The sequence below is a fragment of the Canis aureus genome, chromosome X (genome assembly GCF_053574225.1).
Source record: "Canis aureus isolate CA01 chromosome X, VMU_Caureus_v.1.0, whole genome shotgun sequence".
NCBI classification, from domain to species: Eukaryota; Metazoa; Chordata; class Mammalia; order Carnivora; family Canidae; genus Canis; species Canis aureus.
The window spans coordinates 119,607,296-119,634,634 of record NC_135649.1 but is presented as its reverse complement, the minus strand read 5'-3'; the positions used below and the strand labels follow the sequence as shown (position 1 = coordinate 119,634,634).

Genomic DNA, 27,339 nt, shown 5'->3' with positions numbered 1-27,339 from the left:
AACTGTTTCATTGTGTGTTATATGTTTTGGCACTGAATAATAGGTATATAGCCTTAATAATATCAACAATGTCTTTTGACTTAGCCAAAAATTGTTATATGGGGTTGGGTAGTAGGGGAAGTCTTAGAATGGAAATGATGAGAGACACAAATAAGTAACAGGTGGATAATCTCTAAAAACAAAACAAAACAAAACAAAACAAAACAAAAAAACAAAAAAAGCCCCCAGCACATCCTTGTTAAAAAAAAAAAAAAAAAGAAAAAGAAATACCTGAAGAAACAGCTCCAGTAATTAAAAATGCATGCCTCTGGAGTTCTAGAGATAAGAGATAAGGCTCCTGGTTTTAATTACAGTATAAGCAAGGTCGTTTTGTGTATATATATATATGTATATACACACATACATACCTTTAATACACTTTTAAACACTTTTACAAGATAAAAAGGTTGACACTTCCTTGCTTTCCACAAACTCCTTCAATTTCCAACTCCTGGCTTTTCTGCCACAAACACCCAAACTATACCTTTTATGAAATGGCCCACTGATCAGTGTAATCACTTTTGGGACCATCTGATGGTGTTTTTCTCTGACTTTGTGAAGCAGACTCCAAACTCACATTTTTTTTTTCTATTACTGCCAAAGAAATGCATACGTTGTCCTATGTAAATGTAAGAGTTCGATTTCTGTAATCTTTAAAAATTTTGTACCTTCTAAATTTTGGTGCCATTGGACAAAGCTGTGTCACTTCCTTCTGGCTAAAAATCTCCCTTGAGGAACAAAATCTGTCCAAATCTGGCCAGACTGTTTCTCACCTTTCGTCTATTCCATCCCATTCTACTGTCTCCGCCTTGTCCATGTGAAGCTGTCCCCAAGCTTTTCCATATTCTATGCCCTCTAATATTAATTTCCTTTACTCACTCTAAGAGAATGAAAAACACGGAATACACTTTTTTAAGGTTTTAATTCTTCAAGACATATTAAAAGCAACACTCCATTCACACAAGGCTGGTCAGTCCATTCTTGCTCCTCTGCCCACAATACTAGATTTCCATTCTCTCTCCCTTGCCCTCATGAATGAATCCTTAATCATATACATGTCTTCCTTTCTGAACTGAGATCCTCAAAGGTAGGAAATTTATCTTAATCACTTGATTATGTAGTGAATAAGTTAATGGACAAATGACTAGTCTACCCAATAATGTAAGGAGAGAAGAATAGATCATCCTTTCTCTCCTGCGTGCAAACTCTGCCCGGATTACTGTCTGCACAAAATATAAAAAACCAAACCGATAATGGCACAAACCAGTGTTCACAGACTGTTTTTATGAACACAGAAACAAATTAGTTCCATTTTCAATTCTCAAAACATCCAATTTTATGGGAAAATATAATGCCATTTTAATAAGATGGTTGTCAGAGTTGAAGTAATTGTGTGTCTCAGCAGAATAAAATTGTTTCCATAATGGAAATTAAACCAAATACCACACGATGTGCATGTGTTCACTTAGACTGAACTTCCCAAAACACTTTTCTTGAGATACCATTGATGTTTTACTATTTATCTGTCTTTGCTGTATAATTACACATTATGCAGATGAAATATCAGTGATAGAAATTGTTTCTGAATGTTACAGAGAAATCGTGTAAGTTCTTCAAGTTGATCATGAACTGTTGTTCATCTTCTGGATTTGAATGTGCAGAAGGGAATGCTGAGCATTTAGTATTTGCTGTACAAAGTCTGCATGGTTACGTGGAGTTTTGTGTGTGTCCCAGTTTAGTGATTAAAACGGAATTGTTACCTTCTGTGTGTCCTTTGTTCCTTCACATTCGTGTCAATGGATGCCTCACTGACCAGAGGTGCTAGATTTCCACTTATTTTTATGTACTCAGTATCCCATACACTGCTTGTATATGCATGATCATTTTTTTAAAGATTATTTATTTATTCATGAGAGACATACACAGAGAGAAAGAGAGAGAGAGAGAGAGAGAGAGAGACATGCAGAGACACAGGCAGAGGGAGAAGCAGGCTCCACACAGGAAGCCCGATGTGGGACTTGATCCCCGGACTCCAGGATCGCACCCTGGGCCAAAGGCAGGCGCTAAACCACTGAGCCACCCGGGCTGCCCTGCATGATCATTTTTATTTATTTATTTTACTGGGTCAATGTAGGGAAGAGAAATGCAGCCTACATGTGAACAGAACACAAATATGCCACATTACCAGTGATAAATCAGAAGTAGGAAGAACACACAATGATTTCCTTTTTTCCCTTCTTTCTATATTTTTATATGTTTCAAGATTTCTAAAGGCCAAAAACAAATCTTCTAAGGACTATCTATTCATATTGTGGCCCACAGACCTGCATCACCTGGGAGTCTGTTAGAAATGCATATATCCTTCTGTCCTGTCTCCAGAGCTACTGAATCTGGATTTGCATTTTAACAGGATCCCCAGGTATTCCACATGCACATTAAAATTTGGGAGGCACTATTCTAAAAGATTTTTTCTCACTATCTGGCAAAATGTTTGTCTCCTCCCTTCTTTAAGTAGTCTCCATGTCCAGCTTGGAGCCCAACATGGGTCTTGAACTCATGACCCTAAGATCAGGACCTGAACCGAGATCAAGAGTAGGACACTTAACTGACTGAGCCTCCCAGGCACCCTTCTCCCCATTTTTAAAATGTACTCCATAGTGACGTTAATTTTTTTTCTTAATATAAATTTACAATATTAAGAAATACTGGGGCACCCAGGTGGCATAGTCAGTTGAGCAGCCCACTCTCGATTTCAGCTCAGGTCCTGATCTCAAGTGTTCTGAGATCAAGTCCCACATTAGGCTATGTGCTCAGGGCAGAGTCTGCTTAAGACTCTTTCTCGCCCTCCCTCTGCTCCTCCCCCACTCTCAAATAAATAAATACATACATCTTTTTTAAAATATTGAGAAATACTTCGTGAAAAATATGACTACCTTCTTTATAAGGTGCTGGAAAATGTCCTCTTGTAGACAACATGGGAGGTAATGAGGAAGGGAACCATGTGGCTATCTAAGGAAGAGCCTGTGAGGAAGAGTGGACATTGCCCATGCTTTAGAAGGATATTTAAGTGTTCAGGGATCAGAACGGGCCTTCTGTGGCTCCTGGGAATGAGTAGAATGATCAAGAAGAAAAGAGTAGTAAGTCACAGAGAGACCTTTCAGAACTTTGTAAGGACACTGATGTCTACTGGCATGGAAGTGGTGAGCTATGGAAAGGTTGGCACATAGGCTGGCGGTATCTAGCTTACATGTCTGCTTTCTGCCTTTCCATCTGCAGGAGGGAAAGTCGAATCAGGAATCCACTCAAAATGTGACTGCTACACCCCAAGAGAGCAAGGATGGTGGCTTCGAGGGGGTAGTAGAGGATTGGGAGAAAAGTGATCAGACGCTGCTCATACTTGGAAGATGGATGCTGTTAAGTCTTCATGAAACACTGGAGCTGTGAAGGGTGGACAGAGCTCAAAGATGACTGCTGAGGCTTCATCTGAAGAGTTGACATAAGCTAAGGTGAAGAAGACTGCAAGGGAAGTAGTGATTTTTAGTTTTAACTTTTTGGTTAGGCATTTGAGAAGGAGTGCTGAGGCCCTCAGGTTTTGTTATGTTAGGACTAAGATGAGTATCTCCTTCTTTCTCCTGGCTGAAAAGGCCATTTGTGACAACACAGATGGAACTTGAGGACATTCTATTGGTTGACATAAGTCAGACAGAGAAGGACCAATATCATATGATCTCACTTACCTGTGGTGTCTGAAGAAGCCAAACTGTGAGAAACAAAAAATAAGAGGTGGTTTCTGGGCACTTAGGTGAGGGGGGGAAGGGAAAGATGTTGGTCAAAGGGCATAAACTTCCAGTAATAAGATGAGTAAGTTCTGGAGATCTAATGCGCAGCATGCTGACTGTAGTTAACATCATTGCATTATATACTTAAGATTTGCTGAAGTATCTGCACCCCGATGTTTATAGCAGCAGTGTCGACGATAGCCAAACTGTGGAAGGAGCCTCGGTGTCCATCGACAGATGAATGGATAAAGAAGATGTGGTCTATGTATACAATGGAATATTCCTCAGCCATTAGAAACGACAAATACCCACCATTTGCTTCGACGTGGATGGAACTGGAGGGTATTATGCTGAGTGAAGTAAGTCAATCGGAGAAGGACAAACATTGTATGTTCTCATTCATTTGGGGAATATAAAAAATAGTGAGGGATCCCTGGGTGGCGCAGCGGTTTAGCGCCTGCCTTTGGCCCAGGGCGCGATCCTGGAGACCCGGAATCGAATCCCACGTCGGGCTCCCAGTGCATGGAGCCTGCTTCTCCCTCTGCCTGTGTCTCTGCCTCTCTCTCTCTCTGTGTGTGTGACTATCATATAAAAAATAAAATAAAATAAAATGTTTAAAAAATAAAAAATAGTGAAAGGGAATAAAGGGGAAAGGAGAAAAAATGAGTGGGAAATATCAGAAAGGGAGACAGAACATGAAAGACTCCTAACTCTGGGAAACGAACTAGGGGTGGTGGAAGGGGAGGTGGCAGAGGGTGGGGGTGACTGGGTGACGGGACTGAGGTGGGCACTTGACGGGATGAGCACTGGGTGTTATTCTATATGTTGGCAAATTGAACACCAATAAAAAATAAATTTATAAAATAAATAAATAAACAAATTTTAAAAAAAACAAGATTTGCTGAGATAGTAGGTCTTGAATGTAATAACCACTAGGGGTGCTTGGCTGGCTCAGTCGGTAGAGCATGTGATTCTTCATGTCAGGGTGATGAGTTCAAGCCCCATGTTGGGCATAAAGCCTACTTAAAAAAAAAGAAACGTGGTAATTTTGTGAAGTGATGGAGGTGTTAGCTAAATCTACTATGGTAGTCATTCTGCATTCTACGGAGGGATACAACAGGAGAGTCAAGTGTCCACATGAGGAAAGGATTCCAAGGTGCAGACAGTGAGGACTGTGTCAAAGGATGCAGGAAGTCTGGGGAGGGGGGTATGGGTGAAGAAGGTGATGGGGTTTAAGGAGTGCATTTGTGATGAGCACCAGGTACTGTATGGAGGTGTTGAATCACCCTGTCATACACCTGAAACTAATATAACACCATATGTTAACTAACTAGAATCAAAATTTTAAAAATGATTGGTAAGTCCAGGTGGCTGAGGACGGGTTTGGCATTGCATGCTGCAGCTGAGAGGTCACTGGTGACCTCAAAAAGACCCATTTTCATTGGAGAGGTGTGCAGACACCTTGTGTTAAAGAAAAATGTAAGATAGAGATCTGAATATGTCATAATAAACCAATTTTTTTGAAGGTGTTTTACCAGCAGGAGAACACAATGTGGGCAGTTGCTGACAAAGGAAATGGGAATAAGAAGATTATTTTTTTTCTGTTCCTTTTGGCAGGGGTGGGGTTTGACAGCAGAGTAATCACCTGCTGCTCATTTAATTGATCCAGTTCAGTGTGACCACCTAATAATGACACAGATGGGAGGGAGGATTGTGGAAGTCATAGAGAAGTCCACGCTGACTTAGGACTTATGATACAAGCAGATGGGCCCCGGGTTGCCCTGCAGTCACAGAGGGAAGGATGAAATGTGTGGGAATCAGGTGGGTAGGTGGGTAGAGTGAGGCAGAGCTGTTGTAATCTCTCTATCGAGGCTTCACACTTTCCCCATGAAATAGGAAGGTCATGAACTGCAAGCAAGAATGTGGAGAAGGTCCTGGACATTGGACAGATGTTGGACATTGAGGAGAAAGGAGAAGGTAAGATCCTCTTAGATCCCTGTCATTCAGAGTGTGGCCTGCAGACCAGCAGTCACGGCCTGAGAGTTATTGAGCTACCACCAACCTCTCCGGCACCAAAGGAACCGAAATCCACAAGATCTCTTGGTGATTTCTTTTTTAAAATCTATTTATTTATTTGAAAGAGAGAGAGCATACATGTACACGTGCAAGTTGGGGAGGGGCAGAGAGGGAGAATCCCAAGTAGACTCGGTGCTCAGCGCAGAGCCCAAGTGGGACTTGATCTCGGGACCCCGAGTTCACGGGCTGAAATCAAGAGTCGATGCTTAACCAACTGAGCCACCCAGGCGCCCCGATTTCTCAGTGTTTTCTAAGCCACTTGTTTTCAGATTTGCACACTGGATCTGACCAGGAAGATTAAAAAAATCTAGATGCTCAGGCCATACTCAACGCCAATTCCATCAGAATATTCTGGGATGGGGTCCAAACATCAGCATTCTTTTAAACCACCTGGATGGCTTTAGTATGAAACCAATTTTGATGAGAGTGTTCTGGGTATGCGGGTAAGTGGATGAACTCAAGAAAGCCCCGTGGAGGCTAATGGTCCTGGGTTTAAAGACCCCATTTTGCCAGGTTGCAAGTTTTTCTCTTCTGCTGCATAAGTGTAGGTCCAGAATGCGCAATGCAGTGCATGCAAAGAGGACTAGGGTTTGGCCAAGCAATGAGAACAGCAGCCGAGTTCTGCTTACTGGCCTGCCTTGTCTTTCCTGCATTCTCTCTCCTGCAAATTAGAGTGGCCCCATTTGTAGCTCTTGTAAATTTTTGCTGTCTGCCCAAGATTTAAAAGGACATTTTTGAGAGTTGAATGTACTAATATATAATATGCTCTCTTCTGCCCTGTATTCCTCACATATTCCTATCAGAATCATGCAAGCGTGTGATAATACAATGGATTTCCAACATCTGTGTGTGTGTTAATGATATCATTCTGTTGTGTAAGCTTGAATAAATTCATCAGTAAATCTGTGTGCCCTCAGAATCTTCACTATCATTTCCTGATTTTTGTTTCACTTTTTACTTTCTTTTCCTTTCTTTTATTGATTTACACAGATTTCCAAGTTTGTCTAGAATGCTCAGTTTAATTTCAGTAATTTATATTTTCAAAGGATTGTTCTCAACTTCTCTAACATTTTCCAGTGTATCTGTGCAGATCTGTGCATAACATTGTCTTATAAATCCTTAACTGCCTTTCTGTGTGTCTGCCATATTCAGTTTCTCAGGTCTAGTTTTTTTTTTTTTTTAAGATTTTATTTATTCATAGAGATACACAGAGAGAGGCAGAGATACAGGCAGAGGGAGAAGCAGGGGAGCCTGATGCAGGACTCATCCCAGAACCCTGGGATCATGCCCTGAGCCAAAGGCAGACTCCCAACCACTGAGCCACCCAGGCATCCGTCTCAGATCTAGTTTTTTTTTTTTAATTTTTTAAAATATTTATTTATGATAGTCACACAGAGAGAGAGAGAGAGAGGCAGAGACAGAGGCAGAGGGAGAAGCAGGCTCCATGCACCGGGAGCCCGACGTGGGATTCGATCCCCGGTCTCCAGGATCGTGCCCTGGGCCAAAGGCAGGCGCCAAACCGCTGCACCACCCAGGGATCCCCAAGATCTAGTTTTGTTAATTTCCTTCTACTGCCTTTTTTTCTCCAGCCTCCTGCCTTTTCATCATCTTTTACAGAATTTTGTCTTTTTTACTAATTAAAGACTAATTTCTTGAGGCTTATCGGTAATCATTATTTTCTTTTTATGATATTAAACAATATTAAACAAACATGTTTATAGTAAAAATTAGTAAATGTTTATAGTAGTAAAATTAGACTGCACATGTAGTCTAATGTGGGACAGTCATCAGACAAAAGTGTTGGCATTTGATAAGTCTCTGCAAAAAAATAAAAATTAAAAAAATACGTCTCTGCAAAGATGTTTCATGTGCTTTTGTGTGCAGACATTGGCTGCCTACATTGGCCTTACATAGAGTCTTAATCATGTGCTGTTTGCTGCTTCTCAGTTTGATCATAGAGTGATGAAGTTGGAGATGCAACTATGGAGCATGGAATTCAAATCCTCAGTTTCTGCCTCTGCTTTGTAACAATCAGCACCTGTCTTTTATCCGCTATGAATGGCTTCCTCCTCCCAAACCTTTTGTGGGAAGCCAGAGATAGTCACACCTGCCCCCACAGGGATGACGAGGCGATTGTGAACGTGAGTGGTTTTCACCTCATTATATATGCATCAGGTCAACAGTGTTTTATAAGCATCTCTTGTTATATGTTAGCTGGTTTCAGGGTTTTTTATGATTATAAAGAAATTATTTCTAAATCGCTCAATAGGCCTCTTGTACATTTATCTGACGATATTTACAATTGTTAGATAAAAGGACTGGAAAGGTTTTATTCATTTTTTAAAATGATTTTATTCATTCATGAGGAGACACAGAGAGAGACAGAAGGAGGCAGAGACACAGGCAGAGAGAGAAACAAGCTCCCTGCAAGGAGCCAGATGTGGGACTCCATCCTGGACCCCGGGATCACGCCCTGAGCCAAAGGGAAAGGTTTTAAATACAGAACTCTCTTGAAAATGCAATAGTTAACTCTGATAAAAAATGCCTGACCATATTATAATGGTACATTTTCAGAGATGTAAAGTTCTGCAGTTTTACTATGACTTCATTTGAATGCAGTAGGGATAAGTAATATATTCACAAAAAGTGAGTCCATATAGCCCTTTTCAACCCAGATTCTTTGAGAGAATTAAGCCCTAAGAGTCATGAATTTTTTTCTGAAGATTGCATTTTTAAGTAATGTCTACACCCAATGTGGGGCTCAAACCTACAACCCTAAAATGAAGAGTTGCACACTCCAATGATGAGTGAGGCAGGTGCCCTGGTAATGACTTTTCTTCTGTGCACCTATATTAATACTAGATTTAAGAGGATGTTCACTAAAATCACTGTTTATATTCTGTAGTTCGCATAAGCAATCCTGTTTGAGAAGGAATTAATAGGAAAAATTATTTCAAATTACCTCCAATTCATTGACTATATTTAAGAACAATTTTCCTTAAAACTGATTTTGGAAAATTTGATGAATCGAGTATGTTCAAAAGCAATCAATTGCCTTAGAAAAACTAGTTTTAAATAACATAGCATTAGATGAATTAAATTGTGAAAAATCAGCTATTTAATAAATAGACCTGGAGCCACACCATTTGATATGTAGCAGTTAATTCAATCTGACATAATTATTCATTTTCCTTGTTTATTTTTGCCTTTTAATCTAAGAGCAGAAAAAATAGGTTACTTCTTCAACTGCCCTCTTTCTGTTAATTTGCCCATTGTATTTTTCTTCTGTAGATTTACATTTTTCCTAACTCATTAGTTGTCATCTTAATCTGTATTTAGTTTGCTGTATTGTTCACTTTCATTTTGCCTTTTTTTTTTAATTTTTAAAAAGATTTTATTTACTCATGAGACACACACACACACACACACAGAGGGAGAGAGAGAGGCAGAGACACAGGCAGAGGGAGAAGCAGGCTCCATGCAGGGAGCCCGACGTGGGACTCGATCCCGGGTCTCCAGGATCAGGCTCTGGGTTGAAGGCAGCGCTAAACCGCTCAACCACCCGGCTGCCCCTCATTTTCCCTTTTTAACTAATTAAGTTGAATGACTCCCAGATGTACTGTGGGTTTTGCTTGTTCGCTCACTGTGGAAAACTTTGATGACTAGGAACTTGCCTCTAAGAATGCCTTTGACTGAACTGAAATCCATCCAGTTCAATATTCAGCCATTTCTGGTCACCAGCACCCCTACTGGCCAACGTCCTGCCTGTCCCTCTCGTCCCAGTCATATTATGACTAAGTGAGATGATAGGTGAATGTAGTTGACATGCTATTTTCCTCTTTAACCCAACCAATCCAGTATATGTATTTCAAAACATTTATTTATTGATGCATTGTTGAATAAGACAGAGAAGGTGGAGAGAGGAGCCAGTGTATAGTATGCAAGCACGTGAATAAAAAGATACTTCATCATCAAGACAGTGTGGCAAAAGAACAGACAAACGGGCAAAGGGAACAGAGCAGGCAGCTGAGAAACAGACCCACACAAATATAGTCAGCTGATCTTTGACAAAGGAACTAAGGAAATATGATGGTGAACAGATCATCTTTTCAACAAATGGTGCTGGAGCAACTGGACATCCACATGCAAAAAAATTAATCTAGGGGTCTCTGGCTGGCTCAGTCTGAGAGCCTGCAACACTTGGTCTCCGGGTTTGTAAATGCGAGCCCCATGCTGGCTGTAGAGATTACTTAAAAATAAAACTCTTTTGGGACACCTGGGTGGCTCAGCAGTTGGGTGTCTGTCTTTGGCTCAGGGCGTGATCCCGGAGTGCCGGGATCAAGTTCTGCATCGGGCTCCCTGCATGGAGCCTGCTTTTCCCTCTGTCTGTGTCTCTGCCGCTCTCTCTCTCTCATGAATAAATAAGTAAATTTAAAAAAAAATAAATAGGGGATCTCTGGGTGGCTCAGTGGTTTAGCGCCTGCCTTTGGTCCAGGGCATGATCTTGGGGTCCCGGGATCGAGTCCCACATTGGGCTCCCTGCATGGTGCCTGCTTCTCCCTCTGCCTGTGTCTCTGCCTCTCTCTCTCTCTGTCTCTTATGAATAAATAAAATATTTTTAAAAATTAATAAATAAAATATAAATAAATAAATAAATAAAAATAAAAATCTTTTAAAATAAATCTAGACCATAGACCTTATATACCCTTTATTTTTTAATGTTTTTTTTAAGATTTTATTTTTAAATAATCTCCACACCCACCATGGGGCTCAAATTCACAACTTTGAGATTAAGAGTCACACAATCTACCAATGGAGCCAGCTGGGCACCCCAGACCTTATACTCCTTAAAAAATTAACTCAAGTGCATCACAGAGATAAGTGTAAAATGAGGAAACCATAGACATCTAGATGATAACACAGGAGAAAATCTAGATGATCTGGGGTTTGGTAATGACATTTTAGATATAATCCATGAAAAAAATAACTGATAGCCAATATTGCATTAAAATCAAAAAGGTCTGCTCTACAAAAGATACCATCGTGGCAATGGGAAGAGAAAACACAGTCTAGAAGAACTATTTGCAGGGTGGCTGGATGGCTAGGCATCTGCCTTTGGCTTGGGTTGTGATCTCCAGGTTCTGGGATTGAGCCCCACATGAGGCTCCCAGCTCAGCGGGGAGTCTGCTTCTCCCTCTGCCTCTTTCCCACTTGTTCTTTCTCTGTCTTTCTCTCTCAAATGAAAAAATTAAAAATATTTTAAAAATATATTTGCAGAAGACAGATCTGATGAAGGGCTGTTGTTATCCAAAATATACAAAGAAGTCTTAACGTTCAACAATAAGAAAATAACTCAATTTAAAAATAGTCAAGGTATCTGGGCAGACGCCTCACCATAAAGGTACACTTATGGCAAACACGTCGATAAAGAGAAGTTCCACATCATATGTTATTAGGGAATCACAAATTTGAATGAGATACACAAATGTTGGAATGGTGAAAATGCAAAATACTGACAACACAAATTGCTGGTGTGGATGCTGAAAATCAGGAGCTCTCATATGCAGGTTATGGGAACACAAAATGATAAGGTCACCTTGGAAGACAGTTTGGCAGTTTGTTAAAAACTAAACTTACTTTTACCATAAGATCCAGCAATGGTGCTCTTTGCTATTTACTAACCAAAGGATGCAAAATCTTATATCCACACAAAAAACCTGCGCATGGGTGTTTATAACATCATTGCCAATATCTGGAAGCAAGCAAGGTGTCCTTCAGTGGGCGAATGGATACATAAACGGTTGTACCTCCAAAGCAGAACATCATTCAGTGCTAGAAAGAAATGAGCTATCAGGCCATGGAAAGCCACGGATGGAACCTGTAGTGCATATCACTAAGTGAAAGAAGCCAGTCTGAAAAGTCTACATACTGCGTGATTCCAATTCTGACTTTCTGGAAAAGGCAAAACTACAGAGACAGTAAAAAAATCAGTGGTTGCCAGGGGATTGGGGGGGGAGGGGGCAATGAATAAGCTGAGTACAGAGGGTTTTTAGCACAGCAAGTCTATTCTGTACCCTATAACAGTGATACACGTCATTATACATTTGCCCAAACCCACAGGATGCACAAGCCCAAGAATGAACCCTAAAGTAAAGCATGGACTCTGGGTGATAATGATGTGTCAGTGTAGGTTTGTGGATGTTAACATCTTGCGTGAGATTTTGATAGTAGGATAGGCTGTGCACTTAGGGGGGCAGGGGGATGTCTGTGATTTCTGCTCACCTTAACTGTGAACCTAAAACTGTTCTAAATAATAGAATCTATTTTTTTTAAAGATTTTATTTATTTATTTGAGAGAGAGAGACAGAGAGAATAGGCAGAGGGACAGAGACAGAAGCAGAAGCACTCTGCTGAGCAGGGAGCCTGCTGTGGGACTTGATCCCAAGACCTGTGCTGAAGGCAGATGCTTAATAGACTCAAGCCACACAGGCATCCTGAATCTTTTTTTAAAGATTTTATTTATTTATTCATGAGAGACACAGAGAGAGGCAGAGACATAGACAGAGAGAGAAGCAGGCTCTTCACGGGGAGCCCAAAGTGGGACTTGATACCCGGACCCCGGATCACGCCCTGAGCCAAAGGTAGATGTTCAACCACTGAGCCACCCAGGCGTCCCCAACGCTATTTTTGTAAAAATATTTCAGGCAAGTGTTTTGAAGAAAATACCTGAAGGTAATATGATAGGGAGTATGTGGAGGGGCAAATTTTGATGGGTTATAGGTGTTCTCTATAAGAGATTTCAAACTTTTTTTTTTTTGGTGAGGGAGGTTGTCTAATCCTAGGGTTTCCTGCTGCTGTTGAGGTGAGAGGGTAGTGTTATTACCATATTGTTAGCAAATTGTGTGTATGTGTATGTGTGTGTGTTGCACTCAACAATATTTTCAGATTTTTTTTAAGTTAATATAGTAGTCTTTATTACCTATCGTATGATCCTCTTGGTGAATCAATGTGCATACCATTTGCCAAAACAGAAAGAGCATTTGCTGCTCCTAGGACTCACGGTTTAATTTGCATCTATTAATGAACATTATTGATCATATTGTACACATCTCTACATTTTCATTGATTTATTTCTTTTGACTTATCCTGTCAAAAGACTGGAAAAGTGTGTTAAAGTTTCCCCAAACAAAAAACAAAACAAAAAAAAATAAATAAAGTTTCCCCAAACAATTTAGTGTCTTTGCATTTTAAAACACATTTTGTAAGTACATTTCAAATATATTTGGATGCTTTGTCATTCACCTCATAAATATTCATGACTATAATAGCTCCATTGACATTTTATCTTAATTGATGAGTGCTTTCAAATTTTGTCCTTGACATATTTTAGTATCAAACATTTCAGCAAATCAAACTTTGTTGCTTTTTTATAAAACTTCTTTTTGTGCAGATGCATTGGTTAAAGACTTGGAACATTAATTTTCTATATATATTTCTAAAAAAAAGACAAACAGAATTACTTAAATCAACTTCAGATTATGAAAAATAGAGAAAAGTACTTCTCAATAACCTTTCTGAGCGTGATTAAAAGAAGTATAACCACCAAAACACAAAATGAGGTCATCATTCAGTATGTACTGATTTTGGAAGGAAATGGATGGGAGCCATTTGAAAAACAGAGAACTAAAGAGGAAAACACATTGATAGACATATTTATTGTTTAAGTCATTGGGTAAGTAATTTCCATTCAATATGTTTTTAAGTGTTTCATCAAATCATGGTTTCCAGGGAGCACGTGGCTGGCTCTTTTGGTAGAGCATGCAACTCTTGATCTTGGGGTCGTGAATTCAAGCCCCATGTTGGGTGTACAGCTTACTTCAAATCCTGGTTTCCATATTACTATGTCATGTGCTTCACCTTAGAGATTGTCATGCTGTGACATGCCTTGTTTTGTTGTATTTATGTATTTCACCTGGCAAATGAATGTGTTAATATTTATATGCTTAGAGATTTATTTTTTTAAGATTTTATTTATTTATTTATTCATGAGAGACACAGAGAGGCAGAAACATAGGCAGAGGGAGAAGTAGGCCCCGAGATGCGGATTCCTGATGCGGGATTCAATCCAAGGACCCCAGGATCACAGCCTGAGCTGAAGGCAGATGCTTAACCACTGAGCCACCCAGGTGCCCCTGCTTAGAGGTTTAAAAGTAAATGCACAAGATTTCCATGTTTGCACATTTAGAATGTTTCTGCAAAAGGCACACAGAAGATTCCATTTTACAACATTATCATTGGAAATACATACCACAATTAGATATACAGAACACAGGAGCATAGTTTTAAAACAGAATGGTGTGGTTTTCGGAGTAAATTCTAAATCTTATTCCTTAATTCTCAATCTCATTCATTCTGTGTACTTCAATTTTAGATGTGTGAAGTAACAGGAAGTAGATGATTGCTACCTTGTAATAATGCGCTTTCCCACAATGATGTCTGTCTGTCTCATAATTCCCAAAATGTGTGACCACATTTTTAGATGTCAAAGGAGAATTAAAGTTGCAGATGGAATTAAGCCTGCTAATTAGTAGACTTTAAAATAAGAGGATTATCCTAGGCCACCAGTGTAATCCTAAGGGTACTTAAATGTGGAAATGGGAGGCAGAGCAGTGTTCGAATGAGGTGATACCTCATGAGGTGGTAGGACTCACTGGGTCATTGTTGGCTTTGAAGGGGAAAGAGTCCACAAGCCAAAGAATGTGATCAACCTTTCTAAGCTGTAGAAGACAAGAAAACATGCTCTGCTGTAGCGCCTCCAGAAAGGACCGCAGCCTTGCTGCCATCTGTGAAACCCATATGGACTTGTGAACTCCAGAGCTGAAGATCTGTAAGTTTCCATTGTTTATGATTTTGCACTTAGATTCACTCGCTTACAATTCAAATATTTGCCCAAAAGCCCATGGGCCTCTTGGTTGTGAGAATGAGAAAGTGTTGTCCACAAGGCAACATAGTGACAGGTGACCAAGTCAAAAAATGGTCCTCGGGGAGGGGGTCACCATTTGTGCAATGCAGCTGTTCTGTAACTGCTTTCAAACCCAGCATGCCAAGCTCAGAGTGTCCGCTGTGTAAAAGGTGACATTATTTCAGTTTTGCAAGCTCAAGGTTTTAGAGCTTCATTGGAAACAGCATGAGGCCTACCCATTCTTTATTGTCATTCCTGGCTTACATCCATGTCACAGCTAGATTGAAATAGAAGGATGAGAGCCTAATTATTTTGCTTTTTGTTTCATTATTTCATTTTAGTCAGTTAACAAAATGAGGCACACATGTGAAATTAGCAGAAAGACTTCTTGATAATGACTTCCTGTAGCCATCACTGAATTTCCTCATTTAATCAATAATTTCATTATTTTATGTGGAGCTGTGTAAAGCTCCCCTTTCCGTGTACATATATAAATAACTAATTTTGTTGTTTCAAAACATTCATTCCTGCCAAAACTATTTATACCATTTTAAAATATTAAAAATTTTTCATGTTTAGTTCCTATCAGCATGCTGTCTTGACTATATTATGGAGTATCATTATTTCAATGTAAAATTTTGACAAATGACCATAATAAATCTATTGATTTATTCCATTATATTATATGGAAAAGTCTTGACTGGTAGCAATGCTGCCAAGCTTCAGAAGAATGTTCTCTTAAGCAGAGAAAAGTCCTGTTTTTTACTCTGCTTCTGTTTTAGCACATGGTGTTGGATATGATACAGACTGATACAGCAACACAAGACTGCAGATTGAAAGTGCGAATCAAGAAGATTCTACAGGTATATTTTTCTCAACACTTATTGCTAATACCCACCTCAATGTAATGCAAGAAAATGCACAGATTATATGGTATCTCCATTTCTGAAATGTGAGAATTTTTTTTTAAGGGAAAAAATGTGCTTTTAATGTCTTTGGCTTTTGTAAGAATCTTTCCACCTAGGTAAGTTTACACTCACTTTTACTCCTAGGAATGTGTGTTATATGTATTCTGAGTGATTGTAACTAGTTTCTTTTTTTTTTTAAGATTTTATTTATTTATTCATGAGACACACAGAGAGAAAGAGAGGTAGAGACACAGGCAGAGGGAGAGAAGTAGGTTCCATGCAGGGAGCCTGACGTGGGACTCAATCCCGGGTCTCCATTATCATGCCCTGGGCTGAAGGTGGTGCTAAACCACTGAGCCACCTGGGCTGCCTTGATTGTAACTGGTTTATGGGTAAGTAACACCTGAAGATGTTTCCTTTCCTAAAAGAATGTAACTATGCTTTCTTTTTGTGACAATTCCGTGTACAGTATTTTTCAAACAAAGGAAGGCTTTAGACTTTTGCAAGCTCACAAAAACCTCCTCTATTACAATTTCTTTTTTATTTAAGGAATTTTAAACCTTTAAACCCTACCCTTCTTACCCAAGGTAAGTTCAAGAGTGAGATGTGTGTATCTGATTGATTTCTGCAGTGGAGGAGACCATTGGTTAGCATTTTGGCTCCCAGCTGCCCAGATGGCATTTTCCATTGAAAAATCTGCAAAGGTAGGTATTTTGGAATCAGCGAAAAGAAGAAACCAGGTCTGGTCTAGTAGGTGTTCCTGCTTTGAAGAGCAGCCTGCACACATTATTTTTGCAGCAGAGGTAACAAATATGTGTTGAGCTGCCATCATTCCCACATATGTAATTCTCATAACAATTTCAAAATAAGTCCTGTATTCATTTGATGAATCTATTTTGGTTCTGGAGATTAAGTGACTTATAAGAAGCTGAGAGAGGGTGAGAATTCAGTCTTGTCTATCCACAAAGTCCAAGCTCTCATGACTGTATTCTCCTGTGTTTTCTGTCATAGAACAGATATGGTTTTCCAGGCAAGTCATGTCCCTGGGTTGTGCAGGAATTCACAACACACCACGGAAATATCTGTGTCCACAAAAACCAGAGAGGATGGGGTTAAGCAGATAAAAATACAACAGTCGTTTTAGAAATCTAGATTTAAAAGAGGAATAGAAGCAAGGCAAGATGATGTTTGATTATGATACATAATGGATTTAAATGCTTAAATGTAATTAAAGATATAAAAAGGATAGAAGGAAACGTAAAAATGCTATGAATATACAGCACTGTAATGAGTTGCTTCCTTAAGACACAGCACTAGTTGCAGACACTTGTCCATTTAAAAAAAAAAATAAAAAAACAGCCAAAGAGAGAAGGCAGTTTAGGAAGACAAAGATGATGTCAGTGGAGCTCCTGCAGGTGGTGAGGTTGGGGCAGGAGGGGGAAGTGATGAAGAGAGAGGTTCACATGGTTAGACTGTCCTTTAGTAGAGGCCCTGAAGGATGATGGCATTGTCCAGAGCACTAGGTAAGTTTCACAGTTTCATTGGCAACTGAATAAAAATGAATATAATTCCATTGCCATCAAATCCTTGAGATTTAGTACATTTAATTCTATTTAATTCTATTTTGCAGAGAGTGATGAATATGGAATTTATGTTCGGCAGGACCGTCAAGAAAGCAACATTTCTCTTGATACCCTACTCTGATAATCGTCTCATTTGGCTACATAAATAAGCCTGGAATGGACAGGAGATTGCAATTTTACTGGATTTAAGATAACACTGCAGCTGAGAGCTTGGAATCTTCCAAGACTTTCTCCTGCTTTCAAAAGTCACAAATGCAGAATCATTAGATTTCTCCATCAGATTAATATTTTTCCTAAAAAATGCAGTTTCTTGGGATTGGTCAGTCTTCAGTTGGATAATGGTGGTGGTCAGTGCTCTGGGATTTTGAAAGTTACAGTCCTTCCTTAAGAAGGCATTTTGTGAAAGGAAATTGGATTATTGTGTATGCTTAAGAAAAAAAAATGAAAGGTTTAAGTCTTTTCTTCTTTGAAAAAAAGAGTAATTTTTAACCTTAAAAATACTATTGGAATTCCAAAGCAGCAGCAAAAATGTCTTACGTGTGCCTATCAGTGAGATCAAATATGTATAAAAGAATATGATGCATGTAATCATAATTGTAGTGTCAGAGCACGGTTTCTGGATCTCAGCCCTATCAACATTTGTGTCTGGATATTTCCCTGTAGTGGGGGTGTCCTGTGCATCGCAGGACATTGAACAGCACCTCTGGTCTCCATCTAGACACTAGATGCAATAGTAGCCCTCCAGCTATCACTCCAAAAATGACTCCAAGCATTGTCCATGTTCCCTACAGGGAATCACTGCCCATTGAGAACCACTGTGTTAGAGATGAAGTTGTTTCTTGTAATTCTGCTGTTGGAGAGATTTGTTTTCCTTTCCTTATATATATTTTTTATCACCTGAAATTCTACCCAAACATCACAGAAAATGTAAGTTCTGTGAGAACAGGGATCTTGTCCATCTTGCTTATTAGCCTACTCAGGGCCTAGCATTTTAATAAATACTTCTTGAATAAATGAATGGAAATACAATAAAAATAAATCTGCTCATGCTTTATTGAGTAGATAAAAGAAGATGTGATTTCATTAATAATATATTTAGATCTATTTGAGTTCTTAAGCTTTGTATTAAATGGAATTTTACTGACCTCGGATTAGTGAATTTTACAAGTAATATAAATCTACTCTTTCTCGTTCTCTTCTCTATTAATTGGGTTACTCAACCAATAGGCATTGTGTGCAAGGTTGTAAAGAAATACATAACAAATATATTAGATATTGTGATCACTTTGTAATTTGTAATAGGAAGAACTCTACAAAATGTGAAGATACTTTGTAGACTGAAAAGGAAAAAGCCATTTGTATCATTTAACTGGTTGTTTGGCTTTGCTTGTTTCAGCTGGATGTTCTGGGAATTGAGGCGATGTGTTCAAACTTTGGGGAAGAAAGTGATGGTGAACATACCCCCATAGACTTCAAGAGGAATGGAAGCCACCAGAGCTGCTTCACAACAGACGGGTTACCCAGCAGTGCCAGAGAGTCAGGGATGGGAGCAAATGAAGACTCTGCTATTCAGGGTGTGGGGAGGTGAGTGCTAAAGTCAATTTGCAGCGATAGACACAAGACTGAAAGGCCAGAAGCATGGGGATCCCTGGGTGGCTCAGTGGTGTACTGCCTGCCTTCGGCCCAGGGCATGATCCTAGAGTCCCGGGATCGAGTCCCACGTTGGGCTCCCTGCATGTAGCCTGCCTTTCCCTCTGCCTGTGTCTCTGCCTCTCTCTCTGTGTCTCTCATGAATAAAAAAAAAAAAAAAAAAAAAAAAAGGCCAGAAGGAAACATTTCAGTAGTATCCAAAATCTATTGTGTTTACTCATGAAACTATGGATGACGAGGCTGGCAGATTTGGAAACAGCCGGCAACTTGGGGAAGCCAGAGGAAGTAGGCAGCCGTTATTGGGGATTCCTGAGAGCAAAGAGAAGCTGCCCATCACTGGGATGGAGGCTTGGGATAAGGATTCAGCTTTCTTCGGGGCCAGAGCTCACCCCTGCCGGCAGACTTGAGGGCTGAGGGTCCTGCTGCGGGAGGGGTTGTGACAGGGCTGTGACAACATGTTCTGAGAGGCAGGTGTGTCATTTGTGGGGGGCATGCTTATTTCCACTGAGGACTTTGCCATCTGCACTTGCAGTGGGGCCACCGAGTGAGAAATGCCTGGGTCTGCAGCGGCAACCAGGCACACGCCAGCTCCCTTCCATCTCATTGTGGGGTCGGAGACATGTGCCTTCTGCTGATGCTGGGGACTCAGCTCAACTGCGTTCTATTGTAGTAGAAGGGAGGGAGGGAGGAAAGAGGAAGAATGCAAAGAAGGTAGATGGAAGGAAGGGAAGGAGGAAGCAAGAAAAGAAAGGGAAGGAAGGGGAGAGAAGAAACAGAGTCAGGATGAACACAAAGCAGGAAGGAAGGAGGAAGAAGGAAAGAACATGATGGAGAGTTACCTAAGAGTCTTAGGCCTTTCATGGAACTTGTGCTGAAATTAAAAGCATAGATTGTGCCCTTGGAAATCTCACACGCGTGCAAACCCATTTCTTGTCATTCTTTTGTGGCTTCCATAATGTCCTGAGCGTAAAGAGCCCTTCCGGGAAGTCTTGAGACAGAAGTCCCCGGCACAGGGCCCGCTCCACCCGCCTGCAGTCTCCCATGCGCCGGTCCCCGGGGAGGCTCTTACGGAGTGCCTCCTAGTAAAAGTTACTTCCAGTTGGAATGTAAGGAAGCTTTACGCAAGGTAAGTTGCTGTCCCTCTTATTTGGCTCTTAACATATCCAGGTGCATCTCGTGAACAGCTCTTCCCAACACGTGCCCTCAACGCGGAGCTTTCTGCCGCCGTATTTCAGGGTTCAACAGCCAGACGGGGCTCCCCCGGGCCACGTCTATTCACTGCTGCTCTTCCCCTCGTCCCGCTCTAAAGCTCCCTTCTTCCCCCAGGGCTCTCCGGCACTGCTGTCTGTGCGGCCACTTGTCAGCTTGTGGCCCTCGGGTCTGGCTCACGGGCTTGGCCTCCGTGTCCTCCACGGTGGGCTCACAGGAGCCCGTGGATTTTCCGGCTGCCCCCTCTCGTCGCGTGGCTGGCATCGGTGACCTCCTCGGGTCCTAGAAGGCCAGCGGAGCCATGGCCCCGCTGCTGCTGGCTCCCCTGAGAGCTCCCTCCCACCGGGACTTAGCAAGGTTCCCGACCCTCTTCTTCCTGGTTTCCCTCCTCCTAGAATGCTTTGTCCTGAGGACCCTTCCTTCCATTCCCTTCCCTGTGGATCGTGGCCTGGGGCCAGTTCTGGGAGAATCTGATAGCCCTTGTCTCCTTACCCTCCATCTCTAGCACATCTTTGCGTCTGTTCTTCTCCTCGTGAGCACCTTCCAGGCTTCTGGAATGTCCATCACCCCCCAGAGCTCTACTACCTCCAGGGCAGCACCACGCAAATGCCACCCCTGAGTCTCATGGCTCCCAGCTGGGTATTTTTATACACAATGTCTACAGTTCCGGCCCGGATGTCCTACCAGAGCGAACACATCTGATCTAGACCACACTTCTGCGAGGACATGTTGTTCACCACTTTCTTCCTCCTGTCCTCTCCTTAGGCCAAGGCAGCCTTGTCTGTGGGGCTGAGGCTGGGGCGAGGTTCAGCTGATTTGCCTTTCCGGGAGGCTCCCACCGGAAGACAGGAGCACCTCCTGTGGCACTCCAGACCTTGGGCAGTCCTGCTGGTGGACATCTGCCCTGAAGGCAGGGCAAGGGCTCCACCCACGTCTATGCCTAATTGTGTGCTATGAGCTGCTTCTCTCTTTGAGCCACAGCAGCTAGAAAGGCCCAACATTCCCTGATCGCTCTGGGTTTTGGCTCCTCCCAGAAGCTAGTTCTCAGGCAGTTCTGTGGAGTCTTTGCAGCTTTTCAGTGCTTTGAACAAGTCTTCACAAGTTTGACCCTAATTAATTCATAATTAAAGCCAGTGATATTTACTAAAAATTCCTAAAGACTTTAATAACTCACTTGAGCAAAAAAAAGGTATTCCTAAAATATTCATGCCAAAAAAAAGGTATGAAATAACAAAGACTAATTTGTGTATGCTTTAAAAAAAGAGAGAGAGGGAAGTCTTTAAAAGGTTATTTCATCCAGATTTTGAAGACTTATATTTTCAGCGAGAGTGGCGAGATCTGAGGGACTCATGTAGCATGAATGAAAGAGGAAACCCAATGATTTCTCTTTTCTGTGCTACTACTTTAATCCACACCCCTCTCCTGCCTTCTGAGAATTATAATTATCTCTCACACGGTTACTTAAGTCTTTCCTGGTTCTCACTTCACGACTTCAGGCTTAGTTTCCTTTGGTAAAATGACGATGCCTTTCTGCTCCCATACTCAGAGATCATCAGTGTCTTTGGGCCACCACAGGAGTCACTGCACCCTGCTCGGGTAGGCCAACATGCCTCTGTCTGCAGGCTGGGATGTGGTCTTAGCTCACACTATTTATCACCCTGAATTTAGAAGATGCTTCTGATGAATGAATGTTGCATTAGCATGTGCCCCATGTTCTCCCAAGTGATCATCCCTTCTTCTTCACCAACCATGCTATTCCACAGAGCGTTCATTTAACCACCACTCCCAACGATGCATGAACACTTCCCCTAGTCTCGTTTCTGAAGCCTTAAAAAAAAAAAAAAAAAAAATCTTCCAGTTGTGCCTGGCTGGGTCAGTTGGAAGAGCTTATGACTCTTGATCTGGAGGTCAGGAGGTTTAGTTCCAAGTTGGGTGTAAAGATTAAATAAATAAATAACTTGGAAAAAAAAAATCTTTCAGGGGCACTCAATGGCTTAGGTGGCTAAATTTCCAACTGTTGATTTTAGCTCAGGTCATGATCTCATGGGTCATGGGATCAAGCCCCACATTGGGCTTCTCACTTAGCCAGGAGTTGGCCTGAAAGATTCTCTCCTCTGTCCCTTTTCCTGCTCCCATGCTCTCATGTTCTCTCTCTCTCAAAATAAATGAATCTTTATGTTTTTTTAAAATTTTATTTATTTATTTAAGAGACAGTGAGCAAGAGAGAGCAAAGGAACAGGGGCAGAGGGAGAGGGAGAAGCAGGCTCCCCACTGAGCAGGGAGCCCAACGAAGGACTCGATCTCAGAACCCTAGGATCATGCCCTGAGCTGAGGCAGACACTTAACTTAATTGACTGAGCCACCCAGGTGCCCCAATAAATAAATCTTTAAAAAAAGTTTTCCATACTACTTTTGTACGCCAACACGTATACAAGGACTCTTTTCAATGTAGTAATCACGTAATCATTTTGAGTACTGCAGCTGTGTGTCATGATTTGGGTACCCTCTTCTCATCCTACCACATGGTGCACATACTGCATATCTGACATAGAGTAATTCATCCTTAATCTTAAAATTTAATTTTTTTAGATCATTCTACTGTATAGGATTAATGCACGCGTGTGCGTACACACACACACACACACACATATTAGCAATGAGGAGAATTTCAATGCAAATGAATGTTTCACCCTTACCAGGGTTAATAAGTCATTAACCTAATTAAGAGGCAACCAAACCAGATGGTGAAGAATAATAAGAGAGGGTATAAGGGATAAAAGACAAGCCTGAACAGAAGTGTACTTTTAGAAGACCTTAGGAGAGGTATCCTATGCTTAGGGAAAGTAAATCCAGATGTTAGAACTGTCTTTCTGTCTGTTAGAAAGAAGAATGTTCAGATTCTAAAAAGAGGGAACCCAGAGTGTGTGTTTCAGCACAGAATCAGCATGAGCAGAGCTAAGCAAATTGGGACTGCAGGCTGAAAGTTAAAAAGAACAATCTGCATTTGGCTGGCTATCCACTTAAAGCACCCACAGAACTTTGCTCTTCTAGAATGGTAGTGGGAATTAGCAGACAATTCTTCACAATTGCAAGTCATAAACTCTGAAAGACAAGGAACATCTGGCTCAAGAAAGAAAACAAAAAAATTATGTCCCTCCGAACGAGCATCATTTACCATAAAGGATGCTCACTTTTAAGTATTAACTTAAAGCTACAGGGAAGGAAAATCTTGAAACAGATTTCATGAGCAAGACATGGCAAACAGTAATCCATTGTAGAATTCCCCTAACTTCTAAGTTAGTATCATTAACATGCTCTGAAGACAGTAAGCTGGTTTATTTTAATGAAAAATTGTAATTATCTGAAACTTCAATGATATTTACTTGTCACTTTGGTCCCTCTAACCATTTTCACAGAAGGTCTTCAATTTTGCATCTAGACAAGATTGGGCGCGTTCAGGGTGGTATGGCTGTAGACTAATTTTGCATCCAAAAAGTATATTAGATGTTGTTCCTGGGGATGCACTGCTATGTTGGCCCCTCATCAGTGAAGAGTGAATGAGTGAGTGGTTAACAGAATGTTATATGAACATCTCTTGTTGGCATTTCTTCCTCTTCAGATCCCACCTACAATAAGATTTAAATGAGCAGAGGGCAGCCTCGGTGGCTCAGTGGGTTAGTGCCGCATTCAGCCCAGGGCATGATCCTGGAGACCCAGGATTGAGTCCCACATTGGGCTCCTGCATGGAGCCTGTTTCTCCCTCTGCCTATGTCTCTGCCTCATTCTCTCTCTCTGTGTCTCTCATGAATAAAAAAATAAAATCTTAAAAAAAAAAAAAGATTTAAATGAGCAGAGAAATGGATTTATTATCTTCTTGGCTATAGCATTGCTTTCTAATTTCATTTATCATTAGCTTTTTTGTTGTTTTTTAAAGATTTTATTTATTGGAAAGAAAGAGAGCGAGCGCACACAAGCAGGGGGAGCAGCAGAGGGAGAGGAGGAAGCAGGCTCTCCACTGAGTAGGGATCCTAATGCAGGGCTCAATCCCAGGACCCTGGGGTCATGACCTGATCTAAAGGCAGATGCTTAACACACTGAGCCATCCAGGCACCCCTGTACAACCTTTTTTGAATGGTAATTTGCCCTTAGCTGTTGGAGTTTTAATTGTGTGTTCCCTTTGAGTAGCAATTATACCTGTTGGAGTTTTTCCCAATGTAAATATGTCTGTTGTGCAAAGATTCATACACAAAGGTCAAAAGGAATCTAAGTGACCACATGTAGGAAATGATCATTTGCGTTTCAGGGTCCTAAGATAAGGCCACTTGAAAGTAATTAGTGAGGGACGCCTGGGTGGCTCAGTAGTTGAACGTCTGTCTGCCTTTGGCTCAGGGTGTGATTCCACGGTCCTGGGATTGAGTCCCACATTGGGCTTCCTGAATGGAGCCTGCTTCTCCCTCTGCCTGTATCTCTGCCTCTCTCTGTGTGTCTCTCATGAATAAATAAATAAAATCTTAAAAAAAAATAATGAGTGAATTCATGGGAATGATTTTTGTGATATGCTACTGGATTTTGAAAAAAAATAAAATAAAAGAAAGTTGCAGAAGAATATATGCCGTATAGAAAGTATGAACCAAATCTATTCTTTATCTTGCTTTTTTTTTTTTATCTTGCTTTTGTGCTTGTGTGTTTCACACAAGGAACCAAATATATACCAATCATATAACAAGTAATATTTGTACTATATTTGTACGAGGAATGATTCGAAGACTTTTTTCTTTGTTTTTTATAAATATGTAGATATGATCCCATTTTGAAGTAAAACATGCTTAACCTTAAAATAAATAAATAAAAATATACACATAACTTTCAAAGTAAGATTACCCACCAGATGCAAACTTTCTAAAAACACTTGGAATCCATGCAGTAGGAGGTAGTTGGGCATTTGGCTGCTGCTCATTGAATATTTATGGCTTGAAAAAAAATATTTATGGCTTGAGAACCTAAGAGTTCTTTTGTATATTCTATTTAAAAATTAAATAGGGATGCCTGGGTGGCTCAATCAGTTGAGCATCTATCAGTATTGGCTTGTGGTCTTGGGTCCTGGGATCGAGAACTGAGACAGCTCTGTGCTGGGCAATCTGCCTGGAATTCTCTTCCTCTCCTTCTGCCCTGCAGCTTGTGTTTTCTCTCTATCTCTCTAAGATAAATAAGTAAAATCTTTAAAAAAATAAAAATTAATGTTATATGTATGTATAACTATATATATAACTATATATAAATAGATTTATATATATATATAAAATATAACTTCTGACTCCTATTGAGGAGGCAATCCCACCTGAAGCTGACATGTCACATCTTGTGCATCACACATCTCCATCCTCAAAATAATCACAAGGGTTATTCATAAGCCCAAATGCTTTGCATGTACAAGGCAATTGTAAAAGTAAGTGGCTTCTTCTTCTACAAAATGTCAGGAATGTAAACTTCTGTGAATATTGTTGCAGATTATCTCATGTCATGAATGTTGAAAGAATATTCATCAAGGGTATGAAGATAGGGGCCACCTGGGTGGCTTAGTTGGTTGAGTGTAAAACTCTTAGATTACCGTGAGATCACGTTCTCAGGATGGACGAGGTTAGGGTCTGTGCTCAGCGTGGAGTCTGGTTGAGATTCTCTCTCTCTTTCCCTCTCCTGCCCCTCCCCCTGCTTGCATACATGCTCTCTCTCAAGTAAAATAAAATCTTAAAAAGAGTATGAAGATACGTCTTTACAGAAATGCATCATAATCAAAATACATTAGCAAGCACAAAACTAAGGCTGATGTAAATGTTAATAACTGTATAGTATTTTAGTACTCTGCATTGGTTCTGCTTTATATCATTCTACATTCACTGATTTTCTGCATCTTGTTATTTGCTGTAAACAAAAGTTTGTTTCTTTCACTTTTTTCTTGGCTGTTTTCTCCCATAAATAACATTCTACTGATAGTGCGGATTATTCAGGAACAGGGAGATAATGGGAACTAAAATAAGTAGGTAAGGAGTATTTTTCTTTATTCTAAACATTCCATCTGTCTAACTATATTTATAGTATGTAAAACACCTGTTTTTATTTCCAAGGGACCAATCTGGTTCTAAAGTCGCAGCTGGTGATAGTCTGTGAGGGTGTTTAGATACTATTTCTTGAGCATGGCAGATGGCTATCAAAAGCAACTTCATAATTTTATTTTTTATCACTATCCCCAAATTTGGACAAACTCAGACAGAATTGACAGGACTTCAACTTGCACAGTGCAGGACATGTGTTCAGTCGGTATGCATAAGCGATAATAACCATAAGCATGTGAGAGTTGAAGGGACCAACCCCTGGGAATGTTAATCTCATAAATATAATGCTATTAATATATAGCATTATATAATTACATATAATATAAGAAGTCAATCCCTAGGACTAAATGTAGATGAGCAATGACGGTAGTAATTTCCAAGAGCTACGTTGAACTGTCGAATTGACTGCACTTGACCAGGTCTCATTCAGCACTAGCAATAGTAGAGAAGGGTCCCTCTCTATATGCCAGTCTGTGTAAGAAGGCAGAAATGGCACAATATAAATAAGTTTAGGATGAACTGTAAAAGAGGATGAGATGTCCAGATCTAGTGACACTGGGGTTAAAAACTAGGGTTTGCAAAAAATAAAACTGACCAACTATTTGTTGCAGTGACTTGGACAATTCCTTGTGTGAAGGACTAAAGGTAAGACGAAAAGTACGACCTCTCCAGTTGAGGGATTAACTCAAGGGAAATCAACTTGGAACACACAAAATATTCTCAATACCTACTTCAAGAATATACTGGTTGAGAAACCAGATCCTTCAACCATGTGCAGTCTGAATACTCGTTATCTTTACAGCGTGATATTATTGAAATATTTGACATGTGTACAGTTGGTAAAATTGATGAAATGCAACAATGACAACTCTAATGATGAATAAGAGAGAATAAGAATAAAGATAATAAATATCCATGAAACTTAAGTTCTTAGTACTTTTGATCTGATTATCCTAAGTGAATTAGTCCAATTTTCAACACGTTCAATATTATGTGCACTTATTGTATCTGATCTATATGACA

At 40.4% G+C, this 27,339-nt stretch overlaps 2 protein-coding genes across 20 annotated transcripts in view; one reads left to right on the top strand and one right to left on the bottom strand.

The window, feature by feature from the left end:
• PNPLA4 (patatin like domain 4, phospholipase and triacylglycerol lipase) overlaps positions 1-27,339 on the bottom strand; it is a 180,617-nt gene that overhangs the window by 113,232 nt on the left and 40,046 nt on the right. The window contains exon 7 of one of the 6 annotated variants that reach the window (XR_013374663.1): positions 3,287-3,555. The exons of 3 other annotated variants lie outside the window; for them this stretch is intronic. Coding sequence is in view for 2 of the 3 variants with exons in the window: in XM_077888147.1 (XP_077744273.1) it covers positions 16,742-16,846 (105 nt within the window). In the remaining variant the exon portion in view is untranslated. Of the gene's footprint in view, positions 1-450; positions 3,556-16,253; positions 16,847-27,339 lie in introns of those variants that run through there. 2 more of the 6 variants (XM_077888152.1, XM_077888147.1) reach the window with 2 other exon arrangements.
• LOC144308022 (uncharacterized) lies at positions 3,721-27,339 on the top strand. Of its 14 annotated transcripts, XM_077888165.1 has the most exons (11): positions 3,721-3,822; positions 4,002-4,177; positions 5,715-5,795; positions 7,842-8,035; positions 14,628-14,781; positions 15,639-15,719; positions 16,396-16,468; positions 17,395-18,274; positions 18,744-18,931; positions 19,970-20,123; positions 20,972-27,339. In XM_077888165.1, exons 8-11 carry the CDS (start codon positions 18,107-18,109, stop codon positions 21,161-21,163), a joined length of 702 nt encoding a protein of 233 aa, XP_077744291.1. In that variant the 5' UTR covers positions 3,721-3,822; positions 4,002-4,177; positions 5,715-5,795; positions 7,842-8,035; positions 14,628-14,781; positions 15,639-15,719; positions 16,396-16,468; positions 17,395-18,106; the 3' UTR covers positions 21,164-27,339. The 14 variants fall into 14 exon arrangements, with proteins under 14 accessions (XP_077744291.1, XP_077744282.1, XP_077744294.1 ...); XM_077888156.1 differs by lacking the exon at positions 16,396-16,468; XM_077888168.1 differs by lacking the exon at positions 16,396-16,468 and having other exon boundaries at positions 20,712-27,339.

Coding starts and splice junctions, on each gene's coding strand:
- LOC144308022 (XM_077888166.1), top strand. CDS start 18,107: ATGACTCCAAGCATTGTCCATGTTCCCTACAGGGAATCACTGCCCATT. Junction 18,275..18,743: donor ACCCAAACATCACAGAAAAT/GTAAGTTCTGTG, acceptor TGCTTGTTTCAG/CTGGATGTTCTGGGAATTGA. Junction 18,932..19,969: donor GCTATTCAGGGTGTGGGGAG/GTGAGTGCTAAA, acceptor CTGAGCGTAAAG/AGCCCTTCCGGGAAGTCTTG.